The sequence below is a fragment of the Peromyscus eremicus genome, chromosome 8a (assembly GCF_949786415.1).
Source record: "Peromyscus eremicus chromosome 8a, PerEre_H2_v1, whole genome shotgun sequence".
In the NCBI taxonomy this organism is placed as follows: Eukaryota; Metazoa; Chordata; class Mammalia; order Rodentia; family Cricetidae; genus Peromyscus; species Peromyscus eremicus.
Genome location: NC_081423.1, coordinates 44,449,296 through 44,463,535, shown reverse-complemented (window position 1 = coordinate 44,463,535; position 14,240 = coordinate 44,449,296). Strand labels below are relative to the sequence as shown.

Here is a 14,240-nt window from a genome sequence, read left to right as displayed (position 1 = left end):
CACTGACGAGACAAGCAGTTAGGTGCCTCAGCTGTCCCCAATTGGCACTGAAGGCCTGGAGGCTCCCTGTGGAGTCACTGGTGGGCAGGTCCAGGTTGAAAGGCTGAGGAAGCCTGTCTTAGTGAAGGTTTCTATTGCTGTGGTAAAACACCATGGCCAAAGCAGCTTGGAGAGAAGAGGGTTTATTTTGCTTACCCTTTCATATATCACATCATGGAGGGAAGTCAAAGTCAGAGCTGATGCAAAGGCTCATAAAACCATGACTTGGACGAGCACTTGGCTGGCCCAGCCCTTTGAACTGGCCATCATCTAAGAAGTGCTTGTTTAAGGTTGGTGGCTTGTGGGATGACAACACAGCTTCGAGCCCTTCAGTGCCACAGATGGACGTCGGATCCGTCTCCATGGAGACAGACAAGCCTATTCCACATGGACTCAGCCATCACACAAAAGGAAGGCAGCACTCCCAGCTGGCTGCCAGCCAAAGCCTGTCAGAGGCAGTCTGCCGTGAGCTAACCTCCCCTTTTCTCCTGCAGAGGGTCAGCCTGGGCTAACACCACCTCCCAGTTCTTCCTGTCTGCCCTGCTTTTCCTCTATGTGTGGTGGAAGAGGATCCACGTCCTCACCTGGGGAGGTTCGTGACCCTGTGTCCTCGTGTTGCACCGTGGAGCTTCACAGATGCAGCTCCTCTGCCTTTTGAATGTCTTTACCTCATAGAAGTTGTTTTTTTTTATTTTTATCTCTTAGGAAATCTCAAAATATAGAAAACATTTGTTACCGAAAATACAAAAGTTACTAGGGACAGTGTGTGATTTTGTGTTTGTGTGGTTACCAAAATAACCCTTTGTTCATAGAACACTGTAGTAGATACTGAGTTTTAAGTTGCAGTTATAGTTTTAATATTTAATGAATTAAAACTACTAATATGAAATCCTGTTTCTGGAAAATCTTGCTATTCAGCTGAAGGGCAGTTAGATTACTGTCGTATCAACTTAAGAGAAAAGATTGCTCTCTGACCAGCCAGGACCACTCACAGCTAACTGAGGAGCCCAGAACCCTTGAGTAGACACCCACAGGCTTAACTGGATTTGTTGTTTGCTTTTCTTTCTTTCTTTCTTCCTTTCTTTCTTTCTTTCTTTCTTTCTTTCTTTCTTTCTTTCTTTCTTTCTTCTTTCTGTTTGTCTTTCTTTCTTTCTTTCTTTCTTTCTTTCTTTCTTTCTTTCTTTCTTTCTTTCTTTCTTCTTCTTCTCCTCCTCCTTCTCCTTTTTTTCTTCGTTTTACAGCCTTACTGAGTCAAAGTTGATAAAACTAGTATCTATTTAAGGTGTGACTGTGGCTGTGATTTTTACTGTGGTGGTTTGTTTTGTTTCGTGGTTCTGAGGATGGGACCCAGGCTCTCAGACATACTAGGCAAGTGCTCTTCTATTGACCTGCATCCCTACTGCTCTTCTGTTTTTAAATTTTGAGACGGGGTCTTGCTAGTTGCCCAGGGTAGCTTCAAGTTTGTGACCCCCGTCTCAGCCTTCCTAACAGCCGGGATTACAGGCACACCTCTCTGTGATAGCCCACCATGGTGTTTTGGCATACATGTATGTTATGAAATGATTACTGCTGCAAAGTTAATTCATGTGCCAAGCACCTTGCATAGCCACTGCTCTGTGTGTGGGAAGGATGGTTCCTGTGGTTTCTCTTGACAGACTCAGGTACGCAGTGGATTTACTAACTGCGTTCCTCAGGTTGTTCTTTAGATCTCTAGAAGTTTCCATCATGTGACTGATCTCACTGATTCCCTCCACCACCCGATCCTTAGTAACCAGCCTTTTGCTCTTTGTATGAGTCCTACTTTTTCAGATTCCACATAAAGAGATCACACAGTATTTGTCTATGTCTTGGGCTGTCTCACTTAACAGGTATATCCTGGTTTCATCCATGCTGCCACACACTGTCGGATTCCTTCTTTTCAGTAATTATCCTCTGTGTGGCAGGTTTGAGATATGGCTTTCATTAGCACTTCCTTCATGGTTAGTGATGTGTGTGCATGTGCACATGTGTACATGTGTATTTGGAGGCTAGAGGTGACATCTAGTGTTTTCATCAATTGCTTTCCATCTTATTGTTTGAGAGTCTCTCCGTGAACCTAGAGCTCACCGATTCGGCTACACTGGCTGGCCACCGAGCCCCAGGTCTCCCATCTGTCTCCCTGTGTTGGGATTGCTAGTGAACACTGGGGTCTACATGGATCCTGGGGATCTGAACTCGAGTCCTCCTGCTTGTGGGACAAGCACTTATTAATATCCATCTCCCCAACTGCAGATCACATGACAAAGTACCAGTTGACCACTTGGATGCTTTCTTTTCTTTTTCTTTTCAGAAATGTCTACCCAAGTCCTTTGTTTCTTTTTTTTTTTCTTACTGAGTTGTATAAGTTATATATTTTGATTTAAACCCCTTATCGATCAGGTTTGTAGCTATTTCCTTCCATTCTGTGGGTTGGACTTTTATTTTAGTTTTATGCTGTTGTTCTTGGTTACTTTTTCTAATATTGCCCGTTCTTTTGTGTTGTAGGCAAAAAGTCATTGCCAGTACCGGTACCATGGCCTCTCTCCCTGTGATTTCTTCTGTGATTTTGAGATCATAATAAGTCTTGAATCCATTTTGAGTTGATTTTTGTGTATGGTACAATGTTTAAATTTTTTAAGTCTAAACTTTAAAATCTTATCTAAAATGATCCTGAGTCAGCATGTCTTTTTCCTGGAGCGATCCAGGGTTCTCAACACTGCTGAAGAAGATCGCCCTCTCCTGCTTTTGTACCCTGGAGCTTTCGGTGAAGATTGGTTGACTCTACCTGTTTTTGTGGTAGTGACACAGTGTGAGTTATGGTGGCCTTGAAACATGGGTTGAAGTCAGGGTGTGTCCATCTCTGTTATTTTTCAAGATCGTTTGGGTTCTTCAGCATTTGGATTTCTGTAACTTTTTTCTATTTTTTATGACAAATGCTACCGGAATTTTGACAGTGATTGTTAGCAAACGTTGAGTATTGTGGACATTTTGACAGTCTTGATTCTTCAGGTCCAAGAACACAGAGATCTTCCATTTATTTGTCATTGGTTCCCCCTCCCCCCACACCCCACAGTCCCAAGTTCCATTGTAGAGATCATTGCCTCCTTGGTTAGATTTACTCCTAAGAATTTTCTTCCTTTTAATGTTAAAAATGGGATTCATTTTTTCCCATCCTCCCTTCCCCAAGTACTGGTGGCTGAACCCAGGGTCTTCTACTTGCTTCCTGTTTCCACTTGTGTTTTATTAATGTATAACTTATACAAATAATGAGTATTATTATGAACTGTGTGTACCATGTGTATATATGTGTACCATGTGTATTTTGTATCATTTATACCATGTGTATATGTGTTCCATGTGTACATGTGTATTTGTGTACCATGTGTATGTGTGTTCCATGTGTACAATGTGCATTTGTGTACCATGTATACCATATATACGTGTATATATTTGCGTACAATGTATAACGTGCATCATGAGTACCATGTGTACCTGTGTATACTGTGTGTACCATGTATATGTGTACTATGTATACCATGTGTACATATATACATGTACTGTGTGTGCCTGTATACCATGTGTACGTTTGTATGTATATTCCATGTGTATGTGTATTTGTGTATCATGTATCATGTGTACCATGTGTATGTGTATATATTTGTGTACTATGTATAACATGTACTGTGAGTACCATGTGTACCTGTGTATACTGTGTATCCATGTGTACATGTGTACATATGTACATGTACTGTGTGTGCCTGTATACTGTGTGTAGCTCCCCTGCTGCTGAGTGCCTTCCTCCTCCCAACTAGTCCCTCTTCTACTTACTAGCACTTTATGTGATAATCTCCAGGTCCATCCATTTTTTGGGGAGGGGGGCAAACAATGTAATTTTTTTCTTCTTTATGGCAAAATAGATCTCTGTTGGAAGACTAACTTCTAATCCCCAACAGGTCCAGTGACCTGGGACAGGTGTGTGAAGTCGGCGCAGCAAAGAAACTATGACCATCTGTTTCAAACAAGTGGCCCAGGATAGCCTGAGCTGTTTTTATTTATACAGTTTCAATAGTTTGCATGGACAGTTTTACAATCAGATTTGTTTCCTTATGTTTCTAATAATGGTTGCTATAATTACCAGTTTGTTCCTTTACCTCATTCCTCTTCCGTCCCCCAACTTCCCCACCTGTAACCATTGCCTACTTGATTCATAGCTTTAATGTAAGGAGCATAAGAAGTGTTGCAAGTGATAAAGGAAGTTTTCTAAGTAGGCACACCTATAGGTAGAACAGTGTGCTCAGTTGGTAGCATTTGCGGTTACAGCATCATGCAAAGAGAAAGAGAGTTTCGCCTCTAGTGGTTAATGTTTGCCTCTAGTCAAATCTAATTCTCACAATTAACTCATCAGCCAAGGCTTAGTCAATTCACTCTTCATTCTGTACTACTGTCTCCTATGGGGATATACCAGGTTTTCTATCACCTTGTACACTACATAATTAAAAGCTTGCTCTTAATAGTTGGAACTGCTTATCTTTTGTTCTCATGTCTCCTCCCTCTCAACTTTCTACAGTATTGGCACAGCTCTTAGAAGTGAGGGCTTGTGGATTCCTATGACTCTGCTTCATTCCCTGTTCCTAGACTGTTCCCATTAACTCCTGATATCATCTATTTATTAGCATTTCTCCTAGACTCTTGTGGTTAAAATCATTCTTTCCAGAATAGTTATGCAAATTTGTAATGTCATGAACTACTGTGACTCTTTCAGACTAGTCACAAGGTGTGTTGGAAAGGAACATCATGTTCTTAAGAAGCTTGAATTCCTGGTCACACTTGAAACATCAAAGGCTTTACGAGCTGAATCAGGTCCACTGTACATTTTTAACAACATCCCCTCTGGTTCACCCAGAGGAGAGTCATCAGGGGAAGTTTTCCTAATGCAGTAGCCATTTCATCCATAGCTTTAAGAAAGTGAAACTAGAGGCAGCCAGCAACATGATTTGTATAAAGAAAGCAAGGAGAGCAGGTAGCAATATGCTCCTGGGGTCATGCCCAGAATTATAAAGTGAACTGTCCATCAGCCTTGCCCCAAATGGGTCAGACACTCCAGGGTCTTGCCACAAGGAGAATTTGTTCGTGCTATTATCAGGCCTTGTCCCCCGAAGAAATCACATGGGTCCCAACAAAACTCCACTGTGTACATGTACCACATTTTCTTTATTGTTTTGTCTGTTGATAGACGTTTATGCTGATCCCATACTGTAATGTCACAATAATCATAAGTATGCAGGTCTCTCTATTGCAGCCTGACTGTTTCCTTTGAGTGTAGCCCAGGAGTGCTAGAGCTAGATCATATGGCCTCCTGTGGTTAGATGTTGAGGCCCCACCATACTGACTTGCATTTCCACCAGTAGGATATAAAGTTCCTTTCCCCTTGCATTCTCGCCCAGTTGTTAATTGCTTGTTTTCTTGATGCTAGCCATTTGATTGGCATGAGGTAAATCTCTCTGGAGTTTTGGTTTGTGTTTCCCTGGTGAATGATGTTATCCCAGTTCTTGGTACATTTGCTGGCCACACTCTTCTGAGAACTACCGAATTCATTTACCTGTCAATTAATTGGATTAATTGCTCTTAGCTTCTTGTCTTCTTTATGTGTTCTGGATATTAGTTTACTATCAGAAGAATAGCAGGCAAAAATATTTTTCTCCCACTTTAAAGACAGCCTGTTCACTCTGGTAGTCACAAAGGTAGTTCCCTTTGCTGTGTGGGGTTTTTCAGTTTCATACAATCCCATTTGCCAATCTTGCTCTTCTTTCTTGAGCCATTGGAGTTCTTTGCAGGAAGTCTTTGTCTAACTGACCTCTTTCAGTCTTTTTCTCTAGTGGTTTCTTGGTGTCAGGTCTTACATGGATGTCTTTTATCCATTTTGAGTAGATTTTTGTACAGGGGGATGTACAGAGCTTGCATTTTAGTCTACTTGTGAAGATCCAGTCTCTCTCCCTCTCTCTTCCTCCCCCCCTCTTTTTTTCTTACACACACACACACACACACACACACACACCTTTCATTGCTGGCAACAAGTATTCAGGTTTTAAAACAAAATGAATCTGTGAAAAGTGCTTCAAATAAGAACACACTTAGGTCCCTTCACCCAGCTTTTCTTCTAGCCTTTCGTCTGCATCCATTTCACTTTTAAAAGCTGACACAACTCAGGAGGCAGAGGCAGGCGGATCTCTGTGAGTTCGAGGCCAGCCTGGACTACAGAGTGAGTTCCAGGAAAGGTGCAAAGCTACACAGAGAAACTCTGTCTCGAAAAACCAAAAAAAAAAAAAAAAAAGCTGACACAGATAAGTGAAAGTTGAGAGAACTTCTCAGTCGGCTCTGCAGCCTTGCAGCTGAACATACGGACCATGCATTAACTCCCTCTTGTCTGGTCACAGTTCTTAGTCATTTCAGATTGTTTTCCAAGTCAAAATGAAGAAAATGATCTTGGATTTTTAACAGTAGAGTTCCAGTGTGATCTCTATGTCCTGCACCCAAAGTGTGGTTTTACTCTCCTGTCCCTCTGTAGTGCTGGTGTTCCCAGACTCTATCCTGAGTTGTCTCTGGAGAGATATTGCAGCAAATGTCTGCAATAAGGGTTCCTACCCAGAGGTAAACACTTTGTAAGAACAGAGTAACAACTTGTTTTAGGATCTCCAAGGAGGCTGGTGGTGCTTTATGTACTAATAGATTTGTTCCTTTGCACCAGAGTGGAATGCAAAGGAAAAAGATAAAGGAGAAACTGTGTTTTAATTTTAGGTTGATAGGAGAAATTACAGGATTTTTTTTAAAGGTGTAGAAAGAATGGGCTGGCAAGATGGTTCAGCAAGTAAAAGCACTTCCCCACAAACCCAAGTACCCGAGTTTGAGCTCCAGAACCCCAGGCATATGGGGAGAACTAACCCCTGAAAGCTGCCCTTTGACCTCCACATATGTGTTGTGGCATGTCTGCACTCACAGACACATATCTCACAATTTCTTTCCTGATTTCTTCAATGACATTCTATTCAATCTCCAGGTCTTCATATACTTTCTGTTGTTTCTCTTAATATTGACATATTTCTGATGGCCTTAGGAACTGAGACGTCACTCAGTAGCAAAATTACAATTATGAAGTAGCAATGAATATAAATTTATAGTTGAAGTTTCCTAAGACCATTGGAAATAAGTGTTTTCTGATGGTATGACCCACAGGTTGAGAACCCCTGGTCTAGATGGTCTATCTGTTTGTGAGAGGAAAGTATTGAAATCGCCCAACAGTACTGAATCCGGACTAGTGTGTCCACAGTGTGCCTTTATGGTGTTCATGTCATTGGGGCCCCAGTGTTAAGTGGGTAGGGTTATTACATCCCCTTAGTGGGTCATTCCATTGGCAGCTGCGTCTGCTTGAAGTCCGTATCTGAGCACAGCTGCCTTCACGTGTCTCAGCTTCTGTTTGGTTGGTGTATTTCCTCCGCCCCTTCGAGTTCAGTGAGTCTTTACCAGTGAAGAGTGCTTCTTGTGGATAACAAGTAATTAAATGTTGTTTTTAAGCCAATTAGATAGATACTCTATATCAGTGGTCCTCCTAACCTGTGTGCCACGACTCCTTTTGGGGTCGAATGACCCTTTCACAGGGGTCACCTAAGACCATCAGAAAGCACAGGTATTTACATTATGATTCGTAACAGTAGCAAAATTACAGTTATGAGGTAGCAATGAAAATAACTTTATAGTTGTGGGTCACAACAATATGAGAAACTGTACTAAAGGATCACAGCATTAGGAAGGTTGAGAACCACTGCCCTATATCTTTTAACTGAAGAGTCAAGAACATTCACACTCAGAGCCATTGCTTAGAGGGGTTTGCTGATTTCTATGACTTTTTTCTTGGTAGGGCTGGTTATTTATTTTATTCTTTTCTCCTTTTTTGTGATCATCTTATGTATTCATATTAGGGGCTGGATGCCTTTTTGAATGGGACATGATTATTTCCCAATTCTTCTTTGTTTATCTGTTCATTGAGTTTTTTCCCTGTGGTCTCATGATTGAGATTGCCTTTCTTTCTCTTCTGTGTGTGAGATTCCTCTAAGTATCTTGTACAGTGTTGGCAGTGGTCATGAATTGCTTTAGTCTGTGCTCCCCCCTCCAAATAGCTTTATTTCTCTATTTATTTATTTGAAACAGAAAGTCTCATGTATCCTAGGAAGCCTTGATTTTCTGATTCTCCTTGCCTCCCTCCACCTCCTGATTGCTGGGATCATAGGCATGTGCCACAATGCCCTGTTTATGTGGTTCTGGGGACCGAACCTTGAATTGTAGGCAAGCACTTTACCAACTGAGCTACAGCCTCAGCCCCACTTCATTGGGTTTTAAAAGATGACCTTGCTGTATGTAGTAAGCTTGCTTGATGGGTAGTTACTTTCTCATGGGTCTCTCTCTCTCATTCTCCTCTCCCACCTCTCTGTCTCTCTGTCTCTGTCTTTGTCTCTCTGTATCTCTCTCTGTCTCTCTCTGTCTCTGTCTCTCTGTATAAAATCACTCTACTTTCCTGACTTTTAGGATTTTTACTGAGAGGTTAGATGTTATTCTGTTGGGATTGCCTTTGCAAGGAGGCTTTTTGTCCATACAGACTTTAAGATTTCTTCATTTTGTAGTCTTGGCAAGTCCACTGTAGAGTGTGGAAAGGCTCTTCTCAGGTTTGCCTGTTTGGGCTTCTAAATGTATTTTTGCTCTCAAATGGCTACCTCTTTGCTTACATTTGGGACATTTTCTACTGTAACCTTATTGAATAGATTTTCTGTGCCTTTTTTCCCTTTTTCATGTGTTTGTATATGTGGTGTGTGCATGTCTGTGTATTCAGATGTGCTTGGGCACAGTGTGTGTTTGCCCAAGGATGACGTAGAGAATCTTCCTCAGTCACTCTTGCATCTTATTCCTTTGAGGTAGGGTCTCTTGGACTTGGAGCTTGTTTATATGGTTTAGGCTTTGTTCTAGATAGGGTTATTATTGCTGTGATGAAACACCATGACCAAAGCAACTTAGAGAGAAAGAGTTTATTCAACTTATTCTTCCACATCATCAAAGGAAGTCAGGGCCAGGAACTCTGGAGGCAGGAGCTGACGTAGTAGCCATGGAGGGGTGCTGCTTACTGGCTTGCTCCCCATGTCTTGCTCAGCCTGCTTCCTTATAGAACCCAGGACCATCAGTGATGAACCAGCCTGACTCCATTTTAAGATTAAAAGCCATCTTGTTACAAGGTCAAAATTAGTTCATTCCTGTTTTCTGTAAAACTTGGGTTTGACCATGTCTTGACCCATTTTCTGGAATTTGACATTTTCCACACTCTATACCCTAACCCCCACCCTAGTAAGATGTTCTGCCAAATAATTTTGCAATGTTCTGCTAAGTTCCTATGTAATCAAAACCCTTGAAGACCCCCAGCCTGCAGTTTTGGGGCTAATGCAAACCCCACCTCCTGTGTTTGAGGCTGTTTTCTCAAACTCCACTTTAGAGAGTTTGAGAAACTCCCTGATAGCTCTGTCAGAAAATAAAGCTTACTTAATTCGATCAAAGTATTTGGGCAATGTTCTTTACTGTTGTTTGGTGGGCCAGCCCAGGGGTGGCCCCACCCACAATGGACTGGGCCCTCCCCCATGAATCACAAATTAAGAAAACTACAGGCTTGCCTAAAGCCCAATCTTTCTTTTTATTATTATTTCTTAAATTTTTATTTCATGCATATTGGTGTTTTGCCTGCATGTATGTCTGTGTGAGGATGTTGGATCCTCTGGAACTGGAGTTACAGATAGCTGTGAGTTGCCATGTGGGTGCTGGGAATTGAACTCAGGTCCTCTGGAAGAACATCCAGTGCTCTTAACCACTAAACTAACTCTCCAGCCGCCTAAAACCTTTTGTTTTGTTGTTTGTTTTGAGACAGGGTTTTTCTGTGTAGCTTTGCACCTTTCCTGGAACTCACTCTGTAGCCCAGGCTGGCCTCAAACTCAGAGATCGCCTGATTCTGCCTCCCGAGTGCTGGGATTAAAGGCGTGCACCACCACTGCCTGGCAAAAGCCTGATCTTAAGAAGATGTTTTCTCAATTGAGGCTACCTTTTCTAAGATGACTCTAGCTTTTGTCAAGGGGCATAAAACTAGCCAGCAGGTCTTCCCAGTCAGCTTGCCACAAGGATCACTTGTCTCTGTCTTCTGACACCCACCTGGCATGTCCATGAGTTCTGGGGATCTGGAGTTTTGGTTCCTTTACCTACATGGCACACACCTTAATTGCTGAGCCACCTGCCCAGCTTTGTGTCTTTAATTTTCACTCATTTTCTTTCCCACAGACTTTTGGGCTTGATCACTCATGTCACAGAATCCTTGGAAGTTAGGCTCATGCTTTTTAAAAAATGTTAATCAGTCTAACATTTCTTTTCCCGTTGCTGTGATAAAATACCTTGAGAAAAGTGGCTTATGGGAGAAAGGGTTTATTCCGGTTCACAGTTCAAGAACACAGCTCGTTATGGTGGAGAACTGCAAGGAGCTTGGGGCAGCTGGGCACATCAGCTCCACACTCAGTGAGTAATGAATGAGTGCAGACAGTACCGAGTCCACAATGCTGTGCAGCTCACTCTCCATTTCATACACTCCAGCATCGAAGACCGGGAGGGTCGCCACCCACAGTTGGTCTTCCCAACTCAACATAACCAAACTAACCCCCACAGGCATGCCCAGAGGCCCATCTCTCAGGCCTTGCTGGATTCCATCGAGCTGATGATCAACCCTCCCCTTGACCTCATCTTTCACCCCTGATAGAGCTTGAACTGCTCTATTGGTGATTTTGAAATTGTGTTTTTCACTCGATTAAGTGGCATTTTTACTCCTAATGTTTCTTCTTGAATTTTTATTTTCAAACTTTAAATTTCTTCCCTGAATTTCTCATCTGTGTCATTGACTTTCTCTTCTATGTAGCTGACTTTCATGTCCATATATAGAATTTGTCCCCTCACTTCATAAATCTGTTTGCTTTCTTCTTTGAAATCATTATTGTTTTTACTAATAGACTTCTGAATACTTTATCTGGTGTTTCAACCATTTCTATAGCCTTGGATGTTACCTAAGAGCAGTGATCACTTGGAAGTGTGTGATGACTATTCCTGGTTGTCAACATGACTACATACAGAATTAACTAAAACCCAAGTGGCTGGGTACACCTGTGAGGGATTTTTTTCTTAATTAAATTATTAATTAATTTAATTAAATTATTTGAAGTGGGAGGACCCACTTTTCATTCAGATCTTTTTAGGAGGGGAAATCCACTTTTGATCTAGATCTTTTGAGATGGGAAGACCCACCTTTACTCTGGGTCACACCTTCTGCTGGCGGCCTATACAAAGGACATGGAAGAAGGAAGCTTGCTGTCTTTGCCTGCCTGCTCTCACTCTCTCTAGCAAAGTCTCTGTGACTTTGGGAGTTACGTTTCTAGCACATGAGCTTGGGGTACACACTCAAACCATAGCACCTCCAGTCTTTAAAACCTTTCATCTTGCAGAGTTGAAAGGCTGTATCTATTATGCTGCAGCTCCCTGGCCTTCCCTCCCAACTCCTAGCCCACACTTACCGGCCTACCCATTTCTATCACTCTGGTCACTGTCAATTCCTTCTGGCATTGGGCCTACACAATATGGGTCATTTTGTAACCTGCTTATTTCAGGAGGATTTCCTTCCTTTGTGAGAGGATCTTACATTGTTTGTATGAACATTTTGTTTTTCCACTTAATGTTGAAGACGATTTGGCTTGCTTGGTGTCTTAGTCAGGGTTTCTATTGCTGCCATGAAACACTATGATGAAAAAGCACCTTGTGGAGGACAGGGTTTATCTGGCTTACACTTCCACATCACAGTTCATCATCAAAGGAAGCCAGGACAGGAACTCAAGCAGGGCAGGAACCTGGAGGCAGGAGCTGATACAGAGGCCATGGAGGGGTGCTGCTTACTGGATTGCTCTTTATGGCTTACTCAGCCTGCTTTGTTATGGAACCCAGGACCACCAGCCCAGGGATGGCACCACCCACAATGGGCTGGGCCCTCCCTGGGCCCTCTCCCATCAATCACTAATTAAGAAAATGCCTATCTACAACCAGATCTTCTGGAGGTATTTTCTTAATTGAGGTTCTCTCCTCTCAGATGACTTTAGCTTGTGTCATAAAACTATCCAGCGCACTTGGGCTGTGGTGTGATGATGGTGTGAACAGGGACATACAAACAGCTCTTCTGCCCTAAATCTCATTTAACTTTTGGTTCTATACCCAGAGGCAAAATTGCTGAATCATGCAATTATCACACCATCGATTTCTAGAGGAATCTCCTTTTTTTTTTTTTTTGGTTTTTCGAGACAGGGTTTCTCTGTGTAGCTTTGCGCCTTTTCCTGGAACTCACTTGGTAGCCCAGGCTGGCCTCGAACTCACAGAGATCCGCCTGGCTCTGCCTCCCGAGTGCTGGGATTAAAGGCGTGCGCCACCACCGCCCGGCTTTTTTTTTTTTAAATGTTCTTAATAACAGCATACAAAGGTTTCTATTTCTCTGTATCTGTCAATCGTTATTATTTTCTACTTTTCTTTGTTGTGGGTGAAGGGTGCTGTTGATGGCCTAATGTTAGCGCCAGCTGGTGGCTCACTGTGGGTGTTTGTTGATGTATTTGGTTTTGGAGACATCTCCTCACATTGCCAGCTTGGTCCCTTCCTCCCCAAGCTGCAGTCTTCCCTGACACTCTGTCCCCGCCTCTGTGTGGGAGGCGGTGGCTGTTGTACAGTGTCTGCTTTCTCGCCTCTTCTCCAGGTTGGACGAGGGAGTGCTTCCAGGAGTGGAGCTCCTACACCCGCCTGGCCATCCCCAGTATGTTCATGGTGTGCATCGAGTGGTGGACCTTCGAGATTGGGACCTTCCTGGCAGGTCTGTCCACTCCCAGGGGAGCCTGCACACAGCCTGGGCAGTTACAGTCCAGAGGTTCCCCAGAAATGGAAGCTCTGCTTCTATCTCTGGTGTCTTGTGGGGTCCTTTAGGGGCTTGCAATGCAGACACGAACCCTCAGCCAGCTGTCAGCACATCAGCGGCATGGCTTTCCCTCTGTTAGTCCTGTGTTTTGTGAACAGGGAAAGGGAGGCCCATGGAATGGGAACCCAGGTGTCTTGACTATCTGTCCACCTTGCTGGCTTGGCCAGGCTTCCAGCGGAGTGTGGCTCCATGCCAGCTGTGACCTGTGCTTCTGCTGGAGCTGTAATTAGTCTGCTCTTATTTCTGGAAATGTTCATAGTCAGACAGTAATGGTGATGTTCTGTGGACATGCTTCAGTTGTCCCCAAAGCTAGCTGTACATGCTGTCCTGCCTACCTTCCCCCCCTGTGACTCTGGAGACACCTGCAACCCCAGGAACCTCATCTTAACCTACAAAACTTACAAGAAGAGATGGCTAGGATTTTTGCATCTGGCCTATTCTTGATTTCTTTTAAATGAAAATATGGGCCAGAAGCTGGGGACATAGTACAATTGCATCCTGTAAAACACACACACACACACACACACACACACACACACACACACACACACCTCTACATACAAATACATATGTATTCTAGTTCCATAAAGAAATGGTTCCTCTAGTTCACTCTCTGACTTGTGTTGTCTGAATTGCTGTTTCAGGCCTTGTGAATGTGACAGAGCTGGGAGCCCAGGCTGTCATCTACGAACTGGCTTCTGTTGCCTACATGGTAAGAACATGAGTGACACTCTGCACTGTCTCTGTATAAATCCTATGGGCCATTGTCACTACATTTACAGTGGTGGGGAGGAGGGAGGGAGAGTTGGGTCCTGATCGTCTCTTTTCCCTTTGTGTGGCATGGGATCCTTACCTAGCTTTCCTGTCTTTCACTTTTTTGGTTTACGAAGGGGAGGGAAATGTAGCCATGTAGCTTCACACTGCAAGGGAGGACTGAATGAGACCCTGTGCGTCAAACAGCAGATTGCCTGCTGTATTCAGTTAACCAGTGTGGAGTTATTGTTGGGACTCAGATGTGAATGTGAGGGATCAGCTCCTGTCCTATGGCCTGTGGCCAGGTCAGGAGACAAAGGAAAACCTGAGTGTCTCGGAATCTCACCTGTGTAATGACGAGCTA

At 43.2% G+C, this 14,240-nt stretch overlaps 1 protein-coding gene across 1 annotated transcript in view; it reads left to right on the top strand.

The window, feature by feature from the left end:
- The window catches only part of LOC131917182 (multidrug and toxin extrusion protein 2), a 45,421-nt gene that overhangs the window by 15,331 nt on the left and 15,850 nt on the right, over positions 1 to 14,240 (top strand). The window contains exons 8-10 of the mRNA XM_059270841.1: positions 534 to 631; positions 12,908 to 13,021; positions 13,768 to 13,835. Of these exons, the coding sequence (XP_059126824.1) occupies positions 534 to 631; positions 12,908 to 13,021; positions 13,768 to 13,835 (280 nt within the window). The remainder of the gene's footprint in view (positions 1 to 533; positions 632 to 12,907; positions 13,022 to 13,767; positions 13,836 to 14,240) is intronic.